This window comes from Babylonia areolata, chromosome 4 (genome assembly GCF_041734735.1).
Source record: "Babylonia areolata isolate BAREFJ2019XMU chromosome 4, ASM4173473v1, whole genome shotgun sequence".
Lineage (NCBI taxonomy): Eukaryota > Metazoa > Mollusca > Gastropoda > Neogastropoda > Buccinidae > Babylonia > Babylonia areolata.
In genome coordinates, this window is record NC_134879.1 from 20,931,236 (window position 1) to 20,955,288 (window position 24,053).

At 43.7% G+C, this 24,053-nt stretch overlaps 1 protein-coding gene and 1 non-coding gene across 4 annotated transcripts in view; one reads left to right on the forward strand and one right to left on the reverse strand.

The window, feature by feature from the left end:
• LOC143280942 (kinesin-like protein KIF16B) overlaps window positions 1-24,053 on the forward strand; it is a 79,521-nt gene that overhangs the window by 8,415 nt on the left and 47,053 nt on the right. For all 3 annotated transcript variants that reach the window (XM_076585755.1, XM_076585756.1, XM_076585757.1), the window contains exons 2-13: window positions 749-812; window positions 2,344-2,466; window positions 6,406-6,522; window positions 7,904-7,936; window positions 9,347-9,399; window positions 11,168-11,277; window positions 12,529-12,598; window positions 14,639-14,711; window positions 18,102-18,169; window positions 20,364-20,464; window positions 21,208-21,330; window positions 23,318-23,415. In XM_076585755.1, the coding sequence (XP_076441870.1) occupies window positions 749-812; window positions 2,344-2,466; window positions 6,406-6,522; window positions 7,904-7,936; window positions 9,347-9,399; window positions 11,168-11,277; window positions 12,529-12,598; window positions 14,639-14,711; window positions 18,102-18,169; window positions 20,364-20,464; window positions 21,208-21,330; window positions 23,318-23,415 (1,033 nt within the window). The remainder of the gene's footprint in view (window positions 1-748; window positions 813-2,343; window positions 2,467-6,405; window positions 6,523-7,903; window positions 7,937-9,346; window positions 9,400-11,167; window positions 11,278-12,528; window positions 12,599-14,638; window positions 14,712-18,101; window positions 18,170-20,363; window positions 20,465-21,207; window positions 21,331-23,317; window positions 23,416-24,053) is intronic.
• LOC143281790 (5S ribosomal RNA) lies at window positions 12,048-12,166 on the reverse strand. Its single transcript, XR_013055168.1, has one exon. It is a non-coding gene; the product is annotated as a 5S ribosomal RNA (ribosomal RNA).

The following is a 24,053-nucleotide window of genomic DNA, read 5'->3' on the forward strand; positions in this document are numbered from 1 at the left end:
GGAAGCAAGTTTTGTTTCCAACATTTCAGGTACATTCTGCCCATTTGGTGGGATCTTTTGTTCTCTTGAATAAAATTATCAGTGTGAGATTGTGTCACAATGGTGTAGTGCCTCCCTTATTTTTCTTTTTTTCTTTTTTTTTTTTTCTTTTTTTTTTGCTGCCTGCAAGTGTATTTGTTTTCTGATCAAAGTGGGTTTTTGCTACAGAATTTTGCCAGCGAATGTGTGTTTATGCAGGTCTGTGTGTGTGCATACATGTATGCTCTCGCATCCATGCACATGCATGCACATCCAAGCCATGAATGCTCTGGTACATTGAAGTCTAGCAGGTACAGGAGGGTGTGAGTGTGGGTGTGTGTGGGGGTGGGGGTGGGGTGGGGGGGATTGGTGTTGGTGGGGACGTGATGTTGCATGCCTTGCTCAGACTGACCAGTGCTGTTTGCTCTGTTGTATTGTTTGCACAGAGACATCAGAGACAGTGCTTTGAGTGAGATGTGTGAAGGTCTCCTTGTTACAATGTGACGGTTGTGAATACGTGTGTGTGTGTGTGTGTGTGTGTGTATACATGTGTGTGTGTGTGTGTATACATGTGTGTGTGTGTGTGTGTGTGTGTATACATATGTGTGTGTGTGTGTGTGTGTGTGTGTGTACATGTGTGTGTGTGTGTGTGTGTGTACATGTGTGTGTGTGTGTATACATGTGTGTGTGTGTGTGTGTGTATACATGTGTGTGTGTGTGTGTGTTTCAGGGAACATGACAGTGCCACAATCATTGAGATGTGTGGCCGTAAAACCCGCCTGTTCAACCCAAGGGTAAGGAAACAGTCAGCTTGTTGTCTGGTTGAACAATCAGAATGTGTGTGTGTATGTGTTTGTGTGTGCAAGTGTGTGTGTGTGTGTCACTGCGTGTGTGTGTTTGTGTGTGTGTGTGTGTGCATGTGCGTGGGAATGTGTGTGCGTGTGGTTCACTTCTTTTTTTGTCAGTCACTTCATAATAAGATACATATCTTGTTTTTTTTGCTTTTGATAGCCTTTTAACTTTTTTGGTTTGTCATGAACTAATGTGTTTGATATCTTGTTTGTTTGCTTTTTTTTTTTTTTTAATAGCCGTCTGTTTATTTCTTTTTTTATTTCTCATAAATTAATTTGTACAATATCTTGTTTGTTTGCTTTTGATACTGATAACTTTTATTATTATCATTTGTTTGTATCTCATGAGTCAATTTCTATAAATACATAACTTGTTTGTTTCCTTTTGATAGCTTTGTAACTTTTTGTTTGTGCTCATAAATTGATTTGTATTCTCATCTACTCTGCATTGTCAGTTTTGTGTGCTTGCAGGTAGGTAACATGATAGCCTGTTGTGTGTGGCCAATAGATGTCAGCCTGAAGTTGTCCCAGGTCACACGCGTCTACAGTAACATTATATCAGCAACCATTTAACTGTAGATCTAGTCATCAGCCCCATCCAGATATAATGTGTATTGGGTGGCGTATATTCAAGTGAACGCATGCGCTGATATGCTCTTGAGTATGTGTATGAGTTTGGGTGGGGGATGGAGGTTGTATTTGAGTGTGTACATATACTTGCACTTAGATGTGGATGCATGTTTCAAAAATCCAGCTGCATTTGTGTTTGTATATGGTTTCTGATTCTTGTACTTTTGATACACTATACCCCCTCCCTGCTCCCAATTTTCCTTGTAATCCAGGTACACTTGACAGCAAAGACACCTTCTACTTTGTTTGGCAAATGAATATGTCATCCTTTTGGTTATCCCAGGTGACATGCTGGCTCAAAGCTGTGGTGTCCATGTTCAGGTTTCAGGGATCAAATCCCATGTGACTTGCTCATAAACACCTTGGGTGTCCATGTTCAGGTTTCAGGGATCGAATCCCAGGTGACATGCTAATAAACACCTTGGGTTTCCATGTTCAGGTTTGATGGATCGAATCACAGGTGACTTGCTGATAAACACCTTGGTGTCCATGTTCAGGTTTCAGGGATTGAATCCCAGGTGACTTGCTGATAAACACCTTGGTGTCCATGTTCAGGTTTCAGGGATCGAATCCCATGTGACTTGCAGGTTCACACCGTGATGTCCATGTTCAGGTTTCAGGGATCGAATCCCAGGTGACTTGCAGGTTCACACTGTGGTGTCCAGTTCAGGTTTCAGGGATCGAATCCCAGGTGACTTGCAGGTTCACACCGTGGTGTCCATGTTCAGGTTTCAGGGATCGAATCCCAGGTGACTTGCAGGTTCACACTGTGGTGTCCATGTTCAGGTTTCAGGGATCGAATCCCAGGTGACTTGCTGATAAACACCTTGGTGTCCATGTTCAGGTTTCAGGGATCAGGGAGAAGGGGGACAGTGGGCGACAGGAAACAAAGGTGCGAGAGTTCACCTTTGACCACTCCTTCTGGTCAGCCGGCCCCGCAGACCCCCACTTTGTCACCCAGAAACAGGTATGTGAAAACAACATTTGATAAAATCTTCCCCATTATCTGCACCGTCTCGGTGGCGTTACCCCCACACACCGTTCATTCCAAGTACCCCATGCATGGCCACACCCAGGGTAGCCTGTCACACTCCCAGCGTTGGCAGTCCACACCCAGGGTAGTGTGTCACACAGCGTTGGCAGTCCACACCCAGGGTAGCTGTGTCACACCAGCGTTGGCAGTCCACACCCAGGGTAGTCTGTCACACTCCCAGCGTTGGCAGTCCACACCCAGGGTAGTGTGTCACACCCAGCGTTGGCAGTCCACACCCAGGGTAGTGTGTCACACAGCATTGGCAGTCCACACCCAGGGTAGTGTGTCACACAGCGTTGGCAGTCCACACCCAGGGTAGTGTGTCACACAGCGTTGGCAGTCCACACCCAGGGTAGTGTGTCACACAGCGTTGGCAGTCCACACCCAGGGTAGTGTGTCACACAGCGTTGGCAGTCCACACCCAGGGTAGTGTGTCACACAGCGTTGGCAGTCCACACCCAGGGTAGTGTGTCACACAGCGTTGGCAGTCCACACCCAGGGTAGTGTGTCACACAGCGTTGGCAGTCCACACCCAGGGTAGTGTGTCACACAGCGTTGGCAGTCCACACCCAGGGTAGTGTGTCACACAGCGTTGGCAGTCCACACCCAGGGTAGTGTGTCACACAGTGTTGGCAGTCCACACCCAGGGTAGTGTGTCACACAGCGTTGGCAGTCCACACCCAGGGTAGTGTGTCACACAGCGTTGGCAGTCCACACCCAGGGTAGTGTGTCACACTCCCAGCATTGGCAGTCCACACCCAGGGTAGTGTGTCACACAGCGTTGGCAGTCCACACCCAGGGTAGTGTGTCACACAGCATTGGCAGTCCACACCCAGGGTAGTGTGTCACACAGCGTTGGCAGTCCACACCCAGGGTAGTGTGTCACACAGCATTGGCAGTCCACACCCAGGGTAGTGTGTCACACAGCGTTGGCAGTCCACACCCAGGGTAGTGTGTCACACAGCGTTGGCAGTCCACACCCAGGGTAGTGTGTCACACAGCGTTGGCAGTCCACACCCAGGGTAGTGTGTCACACAGCGTTGGCAGTCCACACCCAGGGTAGTGTGTCACACAGCGTTGGCAGTCCACACCCAGGGTAGTGTGTCACACAGCGTTGGCAGTCCACACCCAGGGTAGTGTGTCACACAGCGTTGGCAGTCCACACCCAGGGTAGTGTGTCACACAGCGTTGGCAGTCCACACCCAGGGTAGTGTGTCACACAGCGTTGGCAGTCCACACCCAGGGTAGTGTGTCACACCAGCGTTGGCAGTCCACACCCAGGGTAGTGTGTCACACAGCGTTGGCAGTCCACACCCAGGGTAGTGTGTCACACAGCGTTGGCAGTCCACACCCAGGGTAGTGTGTCACACAGCGTTGGCAGTCCACACCCAGGGTAGTGTGTCACACAGCGTTGGCAGTCCACACCCAGGGTAGTCTGTCACACAGCGTTGGCAGTCCACACCCAGGGTAGTGTGTCACACCAGCGTTGGCAGTCCACACCCAGGGTAGTGTGTCACACAGCGTTGGCAGTCCACACCCAGGGTAGTGTGTCACACAGCGTTGGCAGTCCACACCCAGGGTAGTGTGTCACACAGCGTTGGCAGTCCACACCCAGGGTAACTGTCACACCCCCAGCATTGGCAGTCCATACCCAGGGTAGTGTGTCACACCCCCAGCATTGGCAGTCCACACCCAGGGTAGTGTGTCACACTCCCAGCATTGGCAGTCCACACCCAGGGTAGCCTGTCACACTCCCAGCGTTGGCAGTCCACACCCAGGGTAGCCTGTCACACTCCCAGCGTTGGCAGTCCACACCCAGGGTAGTGTGTCACACTCCCAGCGTTGGCAGTCCACACCCAGGGTAGCCTGTCACACTCCCAGCGTTGGCAGTCCACAGGGAACCATTGATGTTTGGTTGCTAGGAGGCCACACACCAAAGAAGATCCGCATTGCTGCTGAGTCACTTTGGTGGTGTTCAGTTGTGCCTATTCTGATTTAAAAAAAACTCAGGACACCACCTACTAAGGGCCCCTACTGATAACAGTAATCACTTAGATGGGGAGCCAGACTGAGTGGGCATCACACTGGATTGGAGACCACCACCATATTTCTCCAAGAACTTATGAAATCTGTTTGGACAATGCATTTAGTGGGTACTTGGCGTGTGTAGAATATGTTGGGATTGATTTTTGGATGTGTATATTTGTGTTTTTGTTGTTTTTATTAGCTTAGAACTCCATTTCAAGGCCTGATCTGCATGTTTGCTTTATGTGAATTAGATCAGGCCTCAGGTCTTTTTTTTTGGTGTGTTTTTTTTGGGTTTTTTTGTTAAATCTTTTTATTATTTTTTATTTAAACAGCTGATGTATAGCAAATAAGGATAGGTGTATGTTTTGACGTCTCCTTGAAACTCAAAGTAGAACTTACTGACATGGGTTGAGTTTAATGATCTGTTGGTAAAAAAAAAAACAACCCTTGAAGTGAAGTTGTTTAGAGCTTAGAACCTACAGAAAGCAAGGTGTGTTCAAAGATGTGTTCTCCTTAGCCACAGAGAATGAAACGTGTTGATAGATGTGTCACCCTAACCTACTAGAAAGCAAGGTGTGTTCAAAGATGTGTTTCTCCTTCGCCACAGAGAATGAAATGTGTTGATAGATGTGTCACCCTAACCTACAGAAAGCAAGGTGTGTTCAAAGATGTGTTCTCCTTAGCCACAGAGAATGAAACGTGTTGATAGATGTGTCACCCTAACGTACAGAAAGCAAGTTGTGTTCAAAGATGTGTTCTCCTTAGCCACAGAGAATGAAACGTGTTGATAGATGTGTGTTACCCTAACCTACAGAAAGCAAGGTGTGTTCAAAGATGTGTTCTCCTTAGCCACAGAGAATGAAACGTGTTGATAGATGTGTCACCCTAACCTACAGAAAGCAAGGTGTGTTCAAAGATGTGTTCTCCTTAGCCACAGAGAATGAAACGTGTTGATAGATGTGTCACCCTAACGTACAGAAAGCAAGGTGTGTTCAAAGATGTGTTCTCCTTAGCCACAGAGAATGAAACGTGTTGATAGATGTGTCACCCTAACGTACAGAAAGCAAGGTGTGTTCAGAGATGTGTTCTCCGTAGCCACAGAGAATGAAACGTGTTGATAGATGTGTCACCCTAACCTACTAGAAACCAAGGTGTGTTCAAAGATGTGTTCTCCTTAGCCACACAAAATGAAACGTGTTGATAGATGTGTCACCCTAACCTACAGAAAGCAAGGTGTGTTCAAAGATGTGTTCTCCTTAGCCACAGAGAATGAAACGTGTTGATAGATGTGTTACCCTAACCTACTAGAAACCAAGGTGTGTTCAAAGATGTGTTCTCCTTAGCCACAGAGAATGAAACGTGTTGATAGATGTGTCACCCTAACCTACAGAAAGCAAGGTGTGTTCAAAGATGTGTTCTCCTTAGCCACAGAGAATGAAACGTGTTGATAGATGTGTCACCCTAACCTACTAGAAAGCAAGGTGTGTTCAAAGATGTGTTCTCCTTAGCCACAGAGAATGAAACGTGTTGATAGATGTGTTACCCTAACCTACAGAAAGCAAGGTGTGTTCAAAGATGTGTTCTCCTTAACCACAGAAAATGAAACATGTTGATAGATGTGTCACCCTAACCTACTAGAAAGTAAGGTGTGTTCTTAGATGTGTTCTCCTTAGCCACAGAGAATGAAACGTGTTGATAGACGTGTCACCCTAACCTACAGAAAGCAAGGTGTGTTCAAAGATGTGTTCTCCTTAGCCACAGAGAACGAAACGTGTTGATAGATGTGTGTCACCCTAACCTACAGAAAGCAAAACGTGACTGACATGGCGGCATGTCTGCTGGCAGGTCTTTGAGGCCCTGGGTCATGACGTAGTGGAGGCTGTGTACGAGGGCTACAACACCTGTGTGTTTGCCTACGGTCAGACAGGCTCCGGCAAAACCTTCACCATGATGGGCAGCCAGGTAACATGATGGGCAGCCAGGTAGCACGGGGCTACAGTTTTATTTATTTATTTATAGTCTGTTCATCTAAGATGATGATATAAGACTGAAAATAAATGATATTATTATTATTATTTGGATTATTATCATTTCTATCATAATGATGATTGTTATTATTATTAATTAGAAATCGACATTTCTGTATATTCGAATGAAAATGGGGGCGGTTGAGGTTGGAGGGGGTGGGGTGGGGGGTGACAAGGGGGAGTGGACTAAGAAAGGAAGAGAGAGAAAACAGGATGTGGAAAAGATAAAGTACAAAATCTAAAATGGAGAGGGCGAGTGTCAGTGATTGGAGAAAGAAAAAAGACCATAATACAGGAAGGGTGTGTGTGAGAGGTGGGACGGGGGAAGTGGGATTAGGACCCCCCCAAAAAAATCAATAATCAAATATTGTATGCACTACTTCTGTATATTATTATTTGAAAAGAGGTTCATGTGGAGACCTACAATAAACAACCAACTGGATTATTTAACACATAACTAGCAAACTTTAATAAAGAACAGTTTGAAATATACAACTTTCTCCAAAAAATGTTAACATTTGAAACATGGGGTTACAGAAGAATGGTGGAAGTTATGCCCTAGTGTAATGTGAAACCGCTCAACTCTTAGCTCATACTAGGGTTTGACACACACTCGCCAGTGTTTTCTCCACTTCCACTACATTAATTATTTGGGTGAGACAAAAACAGAAGTCCCATGTGCAGCATGCACTTTGTGCATGTAAAAGAACACACGACAACAAAATGGTTTCTCTGGCAAAGTATGTAGAAAAATCCACTTTGATAGGAAAACAAATACACTTGCAGGCATGGAAAAGAAAAGGGTGGGGTTTTTATTATAGCGACGCACTCTTCCTGGGGATAGCAGTTCAGATTTTACACAGAGGAGTCTGTTGTGACAAAAGAGTAATGCAATGTGATATGATACTATATGATGCAATACAATATGATACAGTACAGTAAAATACAACACAGTATAGTACAATCATTACAGTACAATATAATACAATACTAATCTGATACGATATGACACAGTGTGATATGATACAATACAATATGATACTATATGAGCAAGTTCTAGACAATACAATGTAATACAATACAATACAATACAATACAATACAATACAATACAACCTTCCAGTTCCCTTCATTATTGTAGACTGACTGGCGTTCAGTGCATGCTATAATAAGTAGAGCTCGCAGGGCCCATGAGTGAAGGAGGCAGGTATACATACTATGCTGTTTTGTTTCATATTATTTCTGCTTGTTTCTCTTGTTTTTATAGCATGAATATACCATCTTCTTCAGTGTTTTTGCCACATTTATTTTGTGCAGGGAAATCCTGGTTTTATTCCAAGATTCTGTGAGGTAAGTCTTGTAGTAAGTCATTTGTACATATGTTTTAAACATGTCTTAAAAGCAGTGATTTAGAAAAATTGAAGTGATACATGAAGAACACACTTTTGCGCATCCACCCCAAAGAGAGACGAAAATGAAAGAAACAAACTGTGAACAAAATTTTAAAAACAACAACAGAAAACAACAACAACCACATACACAAAAAACAAACACGAAAACATGTGTATCATTGTATATCACCCTCCCTACTTCTCAACTGTTCCACTCCCTGCCACCATCCTGCCACAACAGAGCAAAAAGAAAACACACAGAAAGGTCACTCTGAAACTCTCCTGTTCATGAAACATATAAAATTATTGTCTTTTAAATGCATGGAATACAAACTGTATATTTTTAAAGTGTTTATGAATGGTTTTGATTGTTCTGATTGGTTTTAAGGGTTGTGATATGTTTTGTTAATTATTGTGATTTTACTGTCAAGTGTTGAGGGATTATTTAGATTGGTTTTAAGTGTTGTGATTTGTTTTTTAGATTATTGTGATTTTACTGTCAAGTGTTGTGGGATTATTTAGATTGGTTTTAAGTGTTGAGATATGTTTTTTTGATTATTGTGATTTTACTGTCAAGTGTTGTGGGATTATTCAGATTGGTTTTAAGGGCTGCGATATATTTTGTTAATTATTTTGATTTTACTGTCAAGTGTTGTGATGTGAGATCCCATCATTTGGGTATTGTGATGTTTGATATGTGCTGTGAGTGTTACGTTGTGTGTGGTTGTGTTTTTTTTGGTGTGTATATACGAACATGAATTACTGTCAGTGTCAGTGTTCGATATCTGTACAGGGTTACGTATGGAACTTGTCGTTCTAGTTTTTAAATGCATGTTTTATGCATTCATTGTTTGTTTTTTTACATTTTACAACGCATTTGGGCACATTTTGCATGAAAAGCTGCTATGTAAATTAAACTATTATTTTTATCATTGTTATTATCATCATCATCATTATGATTATTATTTTGTTATTGTTTGATGTCTGTTCACGGTTATGCATGAAAGTTGTCATTTTACTGTTTAAATGCATGTTGAACACATATTTTTGTTTTACATTGCACAGTGCAATAGGGCACATTTTACATGAAAAGATGTTTTATAATTAAACTATTAATCATGTTGTTGTTGTTGTTGTTCTTCTTCTTCTTCTTATGATTATTATATTATGATGATGATTATTAATAGTAGAAGTAGTTGTAGTAGGACATATGGCAGTTGATAATGCTGAGCCTGTTTCCTGTCAGCTATGCTGTGTATTTCACTGACATGTTCATTTGTTGTGTAAGAAGTGTGCTGTACACATATATGAATGATTTGTGTTCGCATGTTGTGTGTGTGTAGTGCATGTGTGTGATTTCTTTTTATAGGAGCTGTTTGGCAAAATGAGTGACCCTACCTGCACCTACAAAACTGAGATCAGGTGCGTGTGGACAAGTGAATATATGTTGTGTGTGTAGAGTGAGTGCAGCCCTCTTGAGTTGTATTGCATAGGATTATGCGCTTTGTAAAAATGATCCTTTTTTTTTATACAATTGTTTCTGTTTTCTTGTGTACGAACATGTATGTTGGTGCTTTTCTCTCTCTCTCTCTTTTTTTCTAATTTTTTTTGTTTTTACATTTGAACAAATAGATGAAAAAGTACATAAATAAATAAATCAGTCAGTAACAAAATGGAACAGTGTCAACCAGTAAGTTAAGGTCTGCATGAAATGAGTTTATTACTATATACATGTGAATGTGTTATGTGTACTTTACTTCAGAAACAAAAAAAGAAAGAAAAAAAAGCCCTCATGATTTTTATATAAGGGGAGGGTGAGGAGGGGTGGTGGTGTGGGGGGGGGGGAGTGTACACAGAACGTGAGGAGAGGGGTCAGTTGGTCAAGTTCAGCGAGTTTCATTCAGTTACTTTGTGTTTTGTATTTTTTGTGATTTTTTTTTTTTGTTGTTGCTAACCCTAACAAATGGGATGTCTGCAGGGAAAAGCAAGGGAGACAACTATTTGTCTGGAGTGAGTTAAATGTTTCTATAGCCTTTTTATGGCCACAGGGGCAGTGTATTCACATCCACTGTGTCTAGGGCTGGGCATAGGAAGGCAGTGTATTCACATCCACTGTGTCTAGGGCTGGGCATAGGAAGGCAGTGTATTCACGTCCACTGTGTCTAGGGCTGGGCATAGGAAGGCAGCGCATTCACATCCACCGTGTCTAGGGCTGGGCATAGGAAGGCAGCGTATTCACATCCACCGTGTCTAGGGCTGGGCATAGGAAGGCAGCGTATTCACATCCACCGTGTCTAGGGCTGGGCATAGGAAGGCAGTGTATTCACATCCACTGTGTCTAGGGCTGGGCACTGGAAGGTGAGGCCCAGTCCTCACGTTCCGCCATTCTAACCTTCCCCAGCTAAAGTCAGGTACCCATTCTTCTTCCCTTCTTCTTCACTCGTATGCACATGTACACGAGCGGGCTGTTACGTGTAAAACATTTTTTTCCCCACCATGTAGGCAGCCTTACTCCGTTTTCGGGGGTGTGGATGCTGGAGTATGTTCTTGTTTCCATAACAAACCGAATGCTGACATTGATTACAGTATCTTTAACGTGCGTGTTTGATCTTCTGCGTGCATATACACACGAAGGGGGTTCAGGCATAAGTGGGTCTGCACATATCTTGACCTGGGAGATCGGAAAAATCATCCACCTTTTACCCACCAGGCGCCGTTACCGAGATTTGAACCAGGGACCCTCAGATTGAAAGTCCAATGCTTTAGCCACTCTGCTGTTGCGCCCGTCTAAGTACCCATTAACTCCTTGGTGTAGTGAGGAAAGTCGGAGCAAAGTGCCTTTCCCAAGGACACAACACTGTGCTGAAACAAGGCCTTGAACTCTGATCACCGAATAACATGGGATCAGAATCCAAAAACGCCTAACCAGCTCATGCCATGGCACCTCGCAGCATGATACTGCCTGCGAACAAAGGTTCCTTTGATATTCTTTAATTTCGTTTTCGATATGATTGAAACGGCAATATCCATATTTCTTCCCCTCCTCTCCTCTGTGTGACTGACGGAGTGAACGTCCACGCCTTGTTGTGAACACTGCTCATTCCGTCATGAGGGGGAAGAATTGTGGATATTGCCATTTGAACAAATGCAGTCATTTACAGGTGGGTGTGCATTTTTTGTTCTGTTGCAGTTTTGTCGAAATTTATAACGAGAGAGTGCGTGACTTGCTGAAGGTGGGGGGCAAGTTGGACCACAACCTGAGGATTCGGGAACACCCCTCACAGGGACCCTATGTTGACAGTGAGTGGGCTGGTCACTGGAAGAAGATAATGACAATAGTGACGATAATAGTTGCGTTGATGTAGTACTTATCTAGTGCAAATTCCCCATATAATGGGCTTTTTCCACTGAAAGTAAGAATGATAGTTATGATAATAATAATAATAATGATAATGATGATAAGATACAGTACTTATAAGGTGAAAAGTCCCTATATAATGGGCTGTAAGCACTTTACATGAAACAGTACATATGTATACAGTGATGCATGACAGCATACCACAGCACATGAAGACATCCGAGAGAAGAAAGAAAAACGAAAAACATATCTTTATATACGCCAGAACAGTACTACAAATTGCAAATATTAATACTGACACAAAAAAAGCACTAAATATGCCATACACATGTGCGCGCATGCACATACACATGCAGACACACATACACTGAGAGAAGCAGAAATACACACACACACACACACACACACACACACACACACACACACACACACACACATTTTGAGAGTTGCAGAAGCACACATACACACACACACACACACACACACACGCACATGCCTGTACACATGCACATGCACACAGAACACACACACACAGAACACACACACACATGCACACACACGCATGCACATATACACACACAGTTTCAGTTTCAGTAGCTCAAGGAGGCATCACTGCGTTCAGACAAATCCATATACGCCACACCACATCTGCCAAGCAGATTCCTGACCAGCGGCGTAGCCCGACGCGCTTAGTCAGGCCTTGAGAAAAGAATGCCAACAGCACCCGGTGTTCCCAGGCAGTCACCCATCCAAGTACTAACCGGGCCCGACGTTGCTTAACTTCGGTGATCGGACGAGAACCGGTGTTTTCAACGTGGTATGGCCGTTGGCGCACAGTAAACAGCCACCCACAAGCACACACACTTCATGAAGACTTCAGCAGAGGGGGGGAGGAAGAAAGGAAGACACAGGGAGGGGGGAGGGGAATGGGGGGTGGGTTGGAGGAAACAGACAGACAGACAGCTGTGCTTCAGAACATCCAGAGGCCATTTTGAACAGGTTGATTTTGAACACCGAGGGGAATAGACCGAATTTGATACGAAAAAAAACTGTTTGTCTGCTGTATTGTTCTTACTTTTCTTTTGTTTATGATTCATGATACAGCGTGTTAAAATCTCTAGGTATGGCACAAGCTTTGTGGCTTACTCTGTGTTTGTGTATGTGTGTGTGTGTGTGTGTGTGTGTGTTTTCAGATCTGTCCAAACACACAGTGGTCAATTTTGAGAGTGTCATTCAGCTCATCAAGAAGGGCAACATCAACAGGTAACAGGCTGTTGTCTTGTCTTGTCTTGTCTTGTTTTGTCTTGTATTTTGACACACCAGATTTGTGTGTGTGAAATTCGGGCTGTTCTCCCCAGGGTGAGTGTCACTGCAGTGCAGCACCACCCCTTTTTTTTTTCTTTCTTTTTTCTTCCTGCCGGTATATTTATTTGTGTATGAGTGCATGTGTGTGTGAGAGTGTGAATGTGAGTACATGTATGTGTATGTGTGTATACAGGTGTGTGCATGTGTGAGTGCATGTTTGTATGTGTGTGTGTGTGTGTGTATGTGTGTGTTTTGACTGTGAGTGCATGTACAAATGGATAAAGTTAACAGAACTGCTGCTAATGTTGCATTGAAGTCTTGCTCCAAATTGACTGAAACAATCTTTTTTTTCTCTGCAATAAACATTGATTTTTGATTCGCTTGTGTAAACAAAGTTCAGGATTAAAGAGGCTATGCCAGTTTTGAATAAAAGCTAATTTGTGTTTGTACATTTCTTCTGTCTTTGCTGCTGTGTGCACGTGTCAAATGATCGGTATAAGGACAGGCCCGGCGTTTCCTTTTTTGAGGAAGTGTCTGGGTTTGTTCCAATGTACCTTTTATTTACCTGTGTGCTAGCTGAATCGGTAGCGTAAGCAGCACTGACTTGAAGTTGTGTTCCTTGTGAATGGAGAGAGTTACCACTCTTTACTATTTGTTAATCATTTCATCTCCTGGCCTCATTATATATTAATTTCCAAAGTAGTCTATGTTATAACCTGGTGTTCGGTTGTCTTTGTGTGTGTGTGTGTGTGTGTGTGTCCGTGGTAAACTTTAACATTGCCATTTTCACAGGAATTACTTTGTCTGTCAATACCAAATTTGGCTTAAACATAGGAAAAAAATCTTCACAGTCATACCAGTAATAGGTTGTACGTCTCCTGAATTTAACCATAGTTCTGAATCATCAATGATTTATTTCGTTGATGCTGATTCTGGATTCCGAAAACGCTGTTACCCCTTTGCAGCTGCCCAAATGTCTTGTAAGCAGACGCCATGACATTGTTTTTCTTGTTTGCAGTTAAAAGCAAAGGAATACAAATTCTGGACAGAATACATACATTGACACTAACTACATCATTGACGTGTTTACTGCATATTAATATTCTAAAGTGACAATGAATTAACTAGTATGAACACAAAAGAAAATTTGAATCAACTGTTTCACTAAGGTCAGCCTTGTCTACACTGGTTTGTGCAGATCTTGACAACATGTTGCAAAACCTGATGTGACGCCAACATCTCTTTTACAGCCGAATTAAAAGAATTTTTAAAATATTCATTAATGTGTTTGCTGCATACAAATGTTTTAAAGTGGATACTGGTTCAACTAGAATGAACAGAAAAGAGAAATTGAATGGATGGTGTCTTAGTTTTGATGCTTGTGTAACACAGATTTCTGCAGATCTGTAAATATTGGACACATATTGCAGTGTGTTTCAGGCGATGGGAACGTCTCCTTTACCTCGGACTTGGAAGAAATTCTTAAATGCCTGAGATATACCAAAATAATATGATTTAAACAGCGTTTTCACTTCCATTACCATTCTCGATTTATTCCGCTAAACGAACATGCTCAAATAAAAATTTTTGAATGTCATTGAATGCCGCGTTAGCGCAGTGCACAAAACCACTCGTTCATGGTTCAAATTTGCTTTGAATGTTTTTTTTAATTCTTTTTTAACATGAAGCTTTAATGATTATGATAACAAATAGAGCACACATTTCAACAAACTAATTTTCATTTTTATAAGTTTTTTTTTTTTCTTTCCAGCATGTATCACAAGTGAGTCTTGAAGGCCTTGCCTTTCTTGTTTATTTTACTTGGAAAAGATCCTTTTCTGAGGCATTTGATGAACATATAATCATTATAAAATGCGATGCTTTTAAATAGTTGTGATTTGAAAACTATATGTTCCTGTAAAGTGTTGTAATATTGTGAAATGAAGTGCACTCGGTTGAAAACAACAACCTATGAGGACAGTGTGTGGTGTTTATCAGGGTGACGGCCTCTACACAGATGAATGACACAAGCAGTCGGTCACATGCCATCTTCACCATCACCTTCACCCAGGTGTGTACCTAACACACAGACAGACAGACAAACAGACAGAGATAATGGAAGGGTTGTTTAGTTGTTACTTTGTAACCTGGACTTGTTTTCCTCCACTATCTTGTATGAAAAAAATTATGTATGTATATCTATCTATCTGTCTGTGTGTCTGTCTAGTTATCTATGTTAAAAAAAAATTGTATGTGAATCTGTCTATCTATACATCTATCTCTGTCTGTCTATCTTTCTATCGATCTGTCTGCCCATGTCTGTCTGTCTATCTGTCTGTCTGTCTATTTAAGACTAAAAATTTCTTTTTAATATTCATGTTAGCCATGTCATTCCTCCAAAAGGGAGGTAAGCATACACAGCAAATGACGGCTGTTTCGCTGTGTGTGGCGCTGATGGGGCGTGCAGCTTGCTCCTGTCTGCTGACTGCAGTGAAGCTTCCTCCCTTCAGGAGACTGACGCTCCCTGCGCTGACTCCAGAGTCGCTCATTGTGATGAATTTGAAGCGAAGACTGTCGCATTGTAGAGCCTTGAAGGTTCACTTTTCCCTGGCTTTCCAAGTTTCCTTTCTCTCTGTGAACTGAAGGTTGGAGTCAGTGGACCTGGAGTGTTTGGTGTGGTCAGCAGTCACACTCGGTGAAAACTATCATCATAGATCTGAATAGACGGGCGCAATAGCCAAGTGGTTAAAGCATGGGACTTTCAGTCTGAGGGTCCCGGGTTCGAATCGCGGTGACGGCGCTTGGTGGGTAAAGGGTGGAGATTTTTACGATCTCCCAGGTCAACATATGTGCAGACCTGCTAGTGCCTAAACCCCCTTCGTGTGTATTCGCAAGCAGAAGATCAAATACGCACGTTAAAGATCCCGTAATCCATGTCGGTGTTCGGTGGGTTATGGAAACAAGAACATACCTAGCATGCACACCCCCGAAAACGGAGTATGGCTGCCTACATGGCGGGGTAAAAACGGTCATACACGTAAAAGCCCACTCGTGTGCATACGAGTGAACGCAGAAGAAGAAGGTGTGGTCAGCAGTCACGCTCAGTGAAAACTATCACCATGGATCTGAACCACATGTCAGATGGGGGTGGGGGGAGGAGGGCAGGACAGAAGTCACACTGGAATCCTTCAAGACATGCCACGTCATGAAGGAACGAAAAAAACTAAGATTTTGAGACTGTGAAGGATGCAAGTCAGAAATCCTCTCCAGGGTAGCAAAGACAACATCAGCATTGTTCAGACTGAAACCTCTGTGAAAGACAGCAACTTCTCCATGAAACACAAGGTCAGGCTTTGTGTGCACAGGTGTATTTCTTCTTCCTGTGTCAGTGTGCACGTGAGACATGGACCCTCACAGCGTATTTGGAAAGAAGACTTCAATGATGGAAGTGAGGTGTTATGGCAAGATACTGTACATCAGATACAATCATACACTGATCATTTTACCAACAAAAAAGTGCACCAAACCATCAAGCAGCACATCAGACCTTACGAAGCTCTGCTGATATCAGTTAAGAAAGGAAAGCTATGCTGGTATGGCCTTATAACAACATCGAACAGCCATGCGAAAACAGTCTTCCAAGGAACCGTTGAGGGAGGGAAATGGAGAGGAAGATGAAAAAAAAAACCCATTGGAATGATAGCATTGCAGAATGGACAGGATGAAGAAAAAACAATGGAAGGATAGCATTGCAGAATGGACAGGATGGAGAAAAAACAATGGAAGGATAGCATTGCAGAATGGACAGGATGAAGAAAAAACAATGGAAGGATAGCATTGCAGAATGGACAGGATGGAGAAAAAACAATGGAAGGATAGCATTACAGAATGGACAGGATGAGTTTCAGTTTCAGTATCAGTAGCTCAAGGAGGTGTCACTGTATTCGGACAAATCCACATACGCTACACCACATCTGCCAAGCAGATGCCTGACCAGCAGCGTAACCCAACGCGGTTAGTCAGGCCTTGAGAGGACAGGATGAAGAAAAAACAATGGAAGGATAGCATTGCAGAATGGACAGGATGACCATTTGCAGAGACCCGGGCTTTGACACACTGTCAACAGACCTGGAGGAATCTGGTGAACAGTTCTTCTGTACAGCGCCCCAGTGGCTCTTCATGGAGTAAAGGGAGAAGAAGGGGCACGTCACTGATAAGAAACTCTCAGCAGCTGTGGCCCTGAAGCTGGGTGGTAAAGGCAAACAGCCACTGTACTTTGTTCTGGGATGGTGGCGTAGAGGCAAACAGCCGCTGTACTCTGTTCTGGGATGGTGGCGTAGAGGCAAACAGCCACTGTACTTTTTGTTGTTCACTCTGTTCTGGCATGGTGGTGTAGAGGCAAACAGCCACTGTACTCTGTTCTGGGATGGTGGTGTAGAGGCAAACAGCCACTGTACTGTTCTGGGATGGTGGTGTAGAGGCAAACAGCCACTGTACTTTGTTCTGGGATGGTGGTGTAGAGGCAAACAGCCACTGTACTCTGTTCTGGGATGGTGGTGTAGAGGCAAACAGCCACTGTACTCTGTTCTGGGATGGTGGTGTAGAGGCAAACAGCCACTGTACTCTGTTCTGGGATGGTGGCGTAGAGGCAAACAGCCACTGTACTCTGTTCTGGGATGGTGGTGTGGCGTAGAGGCAAACAGCCACTGTACTCTGTTCTGGGATGGTGGTGTGGCGTAGAGGCAAACAGCCACTGTACTCTGTTCTGGGATGGTGGCGTAGAGGCAAACAGCCACTGTACTCTGTTCTGGGATGGTGGTGTGGTGTAGAGGCAAACAGCCATTGTACTGTTCTGGGATGGTGGCGTAGAGGCAAACAGCCACTGTACTCTGTTCTGGGATGGTGGCGTAGAGGCAAACAGCCGCTTTACTCTGTTCTGAGATGGTGGTGTAGAGGCAAACAGCCACTGTACTCTGTTCTGGGATGGTGGTGTAGAGGCAAACAGCCACTGTACTTGTTGTTCTTCAGTGTGTCCTGGGAGGAAGCCGCCTGTTCTCTGCACAGTTCACACTGCGTGGATGAGGAGAAGGGCAGTAATAGACTCATAGAAATTGCTATTGGCTACAGCTTTTAAAAAAAAATTATTTCTCTGCTTGGACAGAGTAGTGTTTCGCACAGGACAGGAGATCAGACTCCTGCTGTAGTCAGCACCAGTGGGTCATGGTAGGTGTGCTGAAATTACTCAGCATCCAGTGTTTGATGGTGAGTGTAACACAGTTATTCTCCACTCGTGGGTGACAGTGTGTTGAAGGAAAGTGTGTTAAAATGATTCTGCACCCATGGGTAACAGTGTGTTTGAATTCTTCTGCACCAGTTGTTGACAGTAAGTGTGTTGACATTATTCTGCACCAGTGGTTGATAATCAGAGTTTTGTGTGACTGTGCATGTGGTGGGTGTGCAGGCCAAGCTGAGAGATGGACGACCCAGTGAGAGACAGAGCAAAATCAACCTGGTGGATTTAGCAGGAAGGTCTGTACTGTCATTCATGCGTGACTCTGTGTGTGTGTGTATACATGTATACCCGCATGTGAAGTCTCCCAACAACAGACCAGGCGGAGGAGGAAACCTTTCCCAACGGCTGCGAAGGCGGAAGAGAATGACCAAAGGGCAGGGGGAGCTCTTATCCTTGGCTGGAAGTCCGCCTAGGAGACGGAGCTCCGAAGAAAAAACCTGCACCTGCCGAGGCCGTCCTACACGTGGCAGTATCTGCACCTGTGGGACTGTGAGCGTCGGTAGGCGAGAGAGTGGGGAAGGGACTGCACAACTCCTCCTCACTAAAAAAAAAGTCACCTGTGCTGGTCAGGCAGTTTTCCCTTGCAACACCTGTGGGAAGTGCTGCGCATCCAGAATCGGCCTCTTCTCCCATATGAGGACACACACCGACAGATAAGCCTGCCTGCCTACTCATCCGTTGGACTGACGGGAAACTCCATCATATGAACACATATCGGGTGTCCCCAAAAAGTGACAAGTATTTTCTCAGTGATAGAGAAACCAAATTAATTGAAAATTTTCACACAGTAACCTTAGGGTGTCATCAACAAACATGGCAGCTGGCATGAACATGATGAAGGTCACATTGCACAGCTCTGATATTGGATTTTTTGACATGCTGTTTTGAATTGGACAGTTCTCGCATAATTTGTGTCCGAAATTTTAGATATTTTGCAGATTTGTTGATGATACACTAAGGTTACTTTGTGTAAATTTTCAATGAATTTGGTTTCACTGTCACTGAGAAAATATTTGTCAAAAAGCGGTTCACTTTTGGGGGGACACCCGATATATGCGTGTATGTGCAAATGTGTGTGAGTGTGTGTGTGTGTTTGTATGCGTGTGTGTGTGGAGGGAGGGCGGTGGGGGGGACAGGCATGTATGTGTGTATGTTTGAATGAATGTACTTGTGTGGGTATGCATTGTGTTTATGTGTCTGTAGTGTGCTGAATACATTTTGGTGTGTATGTGTAACATTGATGTCATGTGTTATGTATAATATTGTGAGTTATGTAACATTTTGTGGTGTGTGTTTTTTTTTCAGTAGTGTGCTCAGTAAGTATCTGTATATATTTTTTTTCCTTTTTCTTTATTTTCTTCTTCTTTCTCTCTCTCTCTCTCTGTCTCTCTCTTTCACACACACACACACACACACACACACACATGCACACATATAGATAGATAAATAGATAGATACATAGATATGTTTGATTATCATTCTGCAAAACAACTTGTGCTCCACATAAAAAACACACAAAAAGTTAACAAAATAAAGAACAGATTCCCAGACAATACCCACCCTGTACCCACCCACCCCCAATTTTTTTTTTTTAATGGAGGAAAAAGCATTTGATAGTGTTTAACCCTTTGAGCCCTGAGTTCCTGAGCAATTTTAACCCTTCTGCCTGAGCTCCTGAGCCAAAATTTGCAAATAATTGGTATTAAACCCCTTGAGCCCTGACCACCGCTCTACCGGTGGGAGAGAAAAATGACATAATGCCCAGCCACCGGTTGAGCGGTGCGTAAACACTTAGCGTGCAGTCTCAACCTGGCCCGTCAGGGCAGAAATCAGGGACAAAACGTGCGAGAAAACAACTGTACACAACGCAGCAAGTAATTGATATGCTTGATAATTTATCGGAAGTAGAATATGACAATGATTACTCTGATAGTGAGGTGGAATTCGAAAGATCAAAGGAGGCATGTCAGGTTGAGACTCTGCACGCTTCATGGTAGAAATTGATCTTTTTTATCCAAAGTACATGCACAAAACACAGTGAGGGGGCGTGGCAATGTTGGTACTGTGTTCGCTGGCATCGGAATATTACGGTTTTTCTGATTGGCTCTTCAGTGTAAGTCAACCAATAGCAAAACACGACACAAGTGTTTACACACCGCTCAACCGGTGGCCAGGCATTATGCCACCCCTTCCCACCACCGGTAAACCGGTGGTCAGGGCTCAAAGGGTTAATAATGAGGTTACATAATGAGGTGGATTAAAAAAACATTTTTAACTTGTCTTTACTCACACTTTGCATCCATGTCAACTCTCACAGGTCGGTTCTGCCATTAGTTTGTGGGCAAACTTGGAAGAAAAGGCGCTGCCTGACTTCTCTGATTGGAAGAAATGCTGTACATTCTGAAAGGAACGTGTAAATTGTCATTCCAGTGAGAGAGCTAACGCCAGCGGTTCCACGGGCGTGCGGCTGAAGGAAGGCGGCAACATCAACAAGTCTTTGGTCACCCTTGGCAACGTCATCTCGGCCCTGGGTACGTCTTGTCTGTCTGTCAGTTAGTCTGTTTGTTAGTCAGTCTGTCTTTCTGTCAGTCTGTTTGTCCTTCTGTTTGTTTGTCTGTCAGTCAGTCAGTCAGCCAGTCTGTCTGTCTGTCTGTCAGTCTAGACCCCAGCATGGAGCAAGGTGGTCATTCCCATGTACCACTGCAACCAGGAATGAGAAGAAGCAACTTTATTTACCCTCTATATCACAACTCTATATTAACATTGTTTTTTAGTTGTTGTTTTTTTATGTTTTTGTTTTTTTGCTGTCCCATCATCTGCACCGTTTCGGTGGCATTACTCCCATGCCACTCACATTCCAAGTCCACTATACATGGCCACATCCGGGTTTGTCTGTTGCAGTCTCAGTGCCGGCAGTCCACAGGGAACCACCGATGTTAGGTCACCAGGAGGCCACACACATTTTTAATTACACATACTTAACCATGACCCACTAGTGCAGACTCCGGCAGGGGTCTGACATTCCTGTCCTGTGCAAACTACTATCTGCCTATGCGGAGAAAACAAAAGTAGCTACAGCCGTTAACCTCCCGGAAGTAGGTAACCTCCCCTTTGCCCCCCTGACTAGCGCCCTCTTTTTCCGGCAGCCATCATGACTCCTGTTCCTGTGCTGTTCATATGGCTAAGTTTTTTTTTCGTATATGTGTTATTATCGTCGTTATTATCATTATCATTATTTTTGCGCTCAGTCTTGGTTTCGTTGCCTTGGTTTCAGCGGAGATGGCGGAGAGGCCGAGGTCGCGGAGGTCGTCGGTGTTCATCCCGTACCGTGACTCCAAGCTGACGTACCTGCTGAAGGACAGTCTTGGAGGCAACACCAAAACCATCATGATCGCCAGTAAGTCTGCCTGCTGCTGTTGGTGTTCGGTGGGAGTGGAGGTGGTGGTGGTGGTGGTGTTGCTGCTGTTGTTGTTCACAGCATTGATGATGTTGTTGTTGTTGTTACTGCTGTTGTTGGCGCTGTTGTTGCTGCTGTTGTTGATGTTGTCGTTGTTGCTGTTGTAGTTGTTGTCATTGGTGTTGTCGTTGTTGCTGCTGTTGTTATTGTTGTCATTGGTGTTGTCATTGTTGTTGTTGTTGTCATTGGTGTTGTCGTTGTTGCTGCTGTTGTTATTATTGTCACTGGTGTTGTCGTTGTTGCTGCTGTTATTATTGTTGTCCTTGGTGTTGTCGTTGTTGTTGTCCTTGGTGTTGTTGTAGTTGTCCTTGGTGTTGTTGTTGCTGGTGTTGTTATTGTTGTCATTGGTGTCATTGTTGCTGCTGTCGTTGTTGTTGTTGTCATTGGTGTTGTCGTTGTTGTTGTTGTCATTGGTATCGTTGTTGTCATTGGTGTTGTCATTATTGTTGCTGTTGTTTTTGTTGTCATTGGTGTTGTCATTGTCGCTGTCGTTGTTGTTGTCATTGGTATTGTTGTTGCTGCTGTTGTTCTCATTGGTGTTGTCATTGTTGCTGTTGTTGTTGTTGTCATTGGTGTTGTTGCTGCTGTTGTTGTTGTTGTTGTCATTGGTGTTGTTGTTGCTCTGCTGTTGTTGTAGTCATTGGTGTTGTTGTTGTCATTGGTGGTGTTGTTGCTGCTGTTGTTGTTGTCATTGGCGTTGTCGTTGTTGCCGTTGTTGTTGTTGTTGTCATTGGTGTTGTCATTGTCGCTGCTGTTGTTTTTGTTGTCATTGGTGTTGTTGTTGCTGCTGCTGTTGTTGTTATTGGTTTTGCTGTTGCTGCTGCTGTTGTTATTGTTGTCATTGGTGCCGTCATCGTTGCTGCTGTTGTTGTTGTTGTCATTGGTGTTGTTTTTGTTGTTGTCATTGGTGTTGTCATTGTTACTGCTGTTGTTATTGTTGTCATTGGTGTCGTCTTTGTTGCTGCTGTTGTCATTGATGTTGTCATTGTTGCTGCTGTTGTGATTGATGTTGTCGTTGTTGCTTGTGGTGGTGGTGTTATTTTGTTACTGGTGTTGTTGTTGTCTGTGGTGGTGGTGGTGTTGTTGCTGTTGTTGTTTTTGCTCATTGCTGCTGCTGATGCTGCATCTGATGCCAAGCAGTTAATAATAATAATAATAATAATAATAATAATGGATACTTATATAGCACACTATCCAGAAATCTGCTCTAGGTGCTTTACAAAAACACTTTTGTTAACATAAAACATTATATCTATGTTACATACACACACCAAAATGTGACTACACACACACGCACACACACACACACACGCACACACACACTGCATACATACATTTTAACATACATGTGTATCTAACAGCTACCCTAACACATACGCACACATAGGCAGGCACAAACTTACATAAACACACGCACACACAATACACATTCATATACATGCATGTAGTTATGTACACATAAATATGTATACACACATAGTCAAGCACAGCTAACGAAAAGGAAGTGGGCCTGCCACAATTGAACTTATTGCTGAGGGAAAAGGTGAGTTTTGAGACGAGATTTAAAAGATGCGAGGGAATCAGAATGACGGAGGTTATCAGGGAGCTTGTTCCACGTCTTTGGCAATTGAAAAGAAAACGATCTGTGTCCATAGGTCTTACTTCTGACGTGAGGTATCCTGAGATGTGGTGTAGTTGTAGATAATTAATTTTTGTTTACAGTTGCATGTGTGTACCTTTGCCTGATGGTTCAAAAAGATTTAGATTTATTAATTTCTGTATACGATTGCATTTGTGTATCTTTGTCTGACGGTTGAAAAAGATTATATTTCGTGCAGTTGCTTTTGTGTATGCTTCCATGACTGTTGCAAAAAGGGTTTAAATTGTTAATTTAAAAAAAAATTTCTTTTGCAAATGGTTTGTGCAGCAATATCGCCGTCAGCGCTGAATCACGGCGAGTCACTCAGCACGCTGAGATACGCCAACCGGGCGAAAAACATCGTGAACAGACCCACAGTGAATGAGGTAAGAGCTCAGGGTGCTAAAATGTACTTTTATCTCCATGTGGTTTTGTGTGTGTCTGGAGGTGGCGGGGGTGATCAGGGGGCGGAGGGGATGTGTGGTGTGTGTGTTATGGGTGTGAGTGTGTGTGTATGGGTGTGAGAGCGTGTATGGGTGTGAGAGTGTGTATGAGTGTGAGAGTGTGTATGGGTGTGAGAGTGTGTATGGGTGTGAGTGTGTGTATGGGTGTGAGAGTGTGTATGGGTGTGAGTGTGTGTATGGATGTGAGTGTGTGTGTATGGGTGTGAGAGTGTGTATGGGTGTGAGTGTGTGTATGGGTGTGAGAGTGTGTATGGGTGTGAGAGTGTGTATAGGTGTATGGGTGTGAGAGTGTGTATGGGTGTGAGTGTGTGTATGGGTGTGAGTGTGTGTATGGGTGTGAGAGTGTGTATGGGTGTGAGAGTGTGTATAGGTGTGAGAGTGTGTATGGTTGTGAGAGTGTGTATGGATGTGAGTGTGTGTGTATGGGTGTGAGTGTGTGTATGGGTGTGTATGGGTGCGAGTGTGTGTATGGGTGAGTGTGTGTGTGGGTGTGTGTGTGAGTGTGTGTGTGTGTGAGTGTGTGTGTGAGTGTGTGTGTAGGTGGAGGGGGTAGCGGGGGT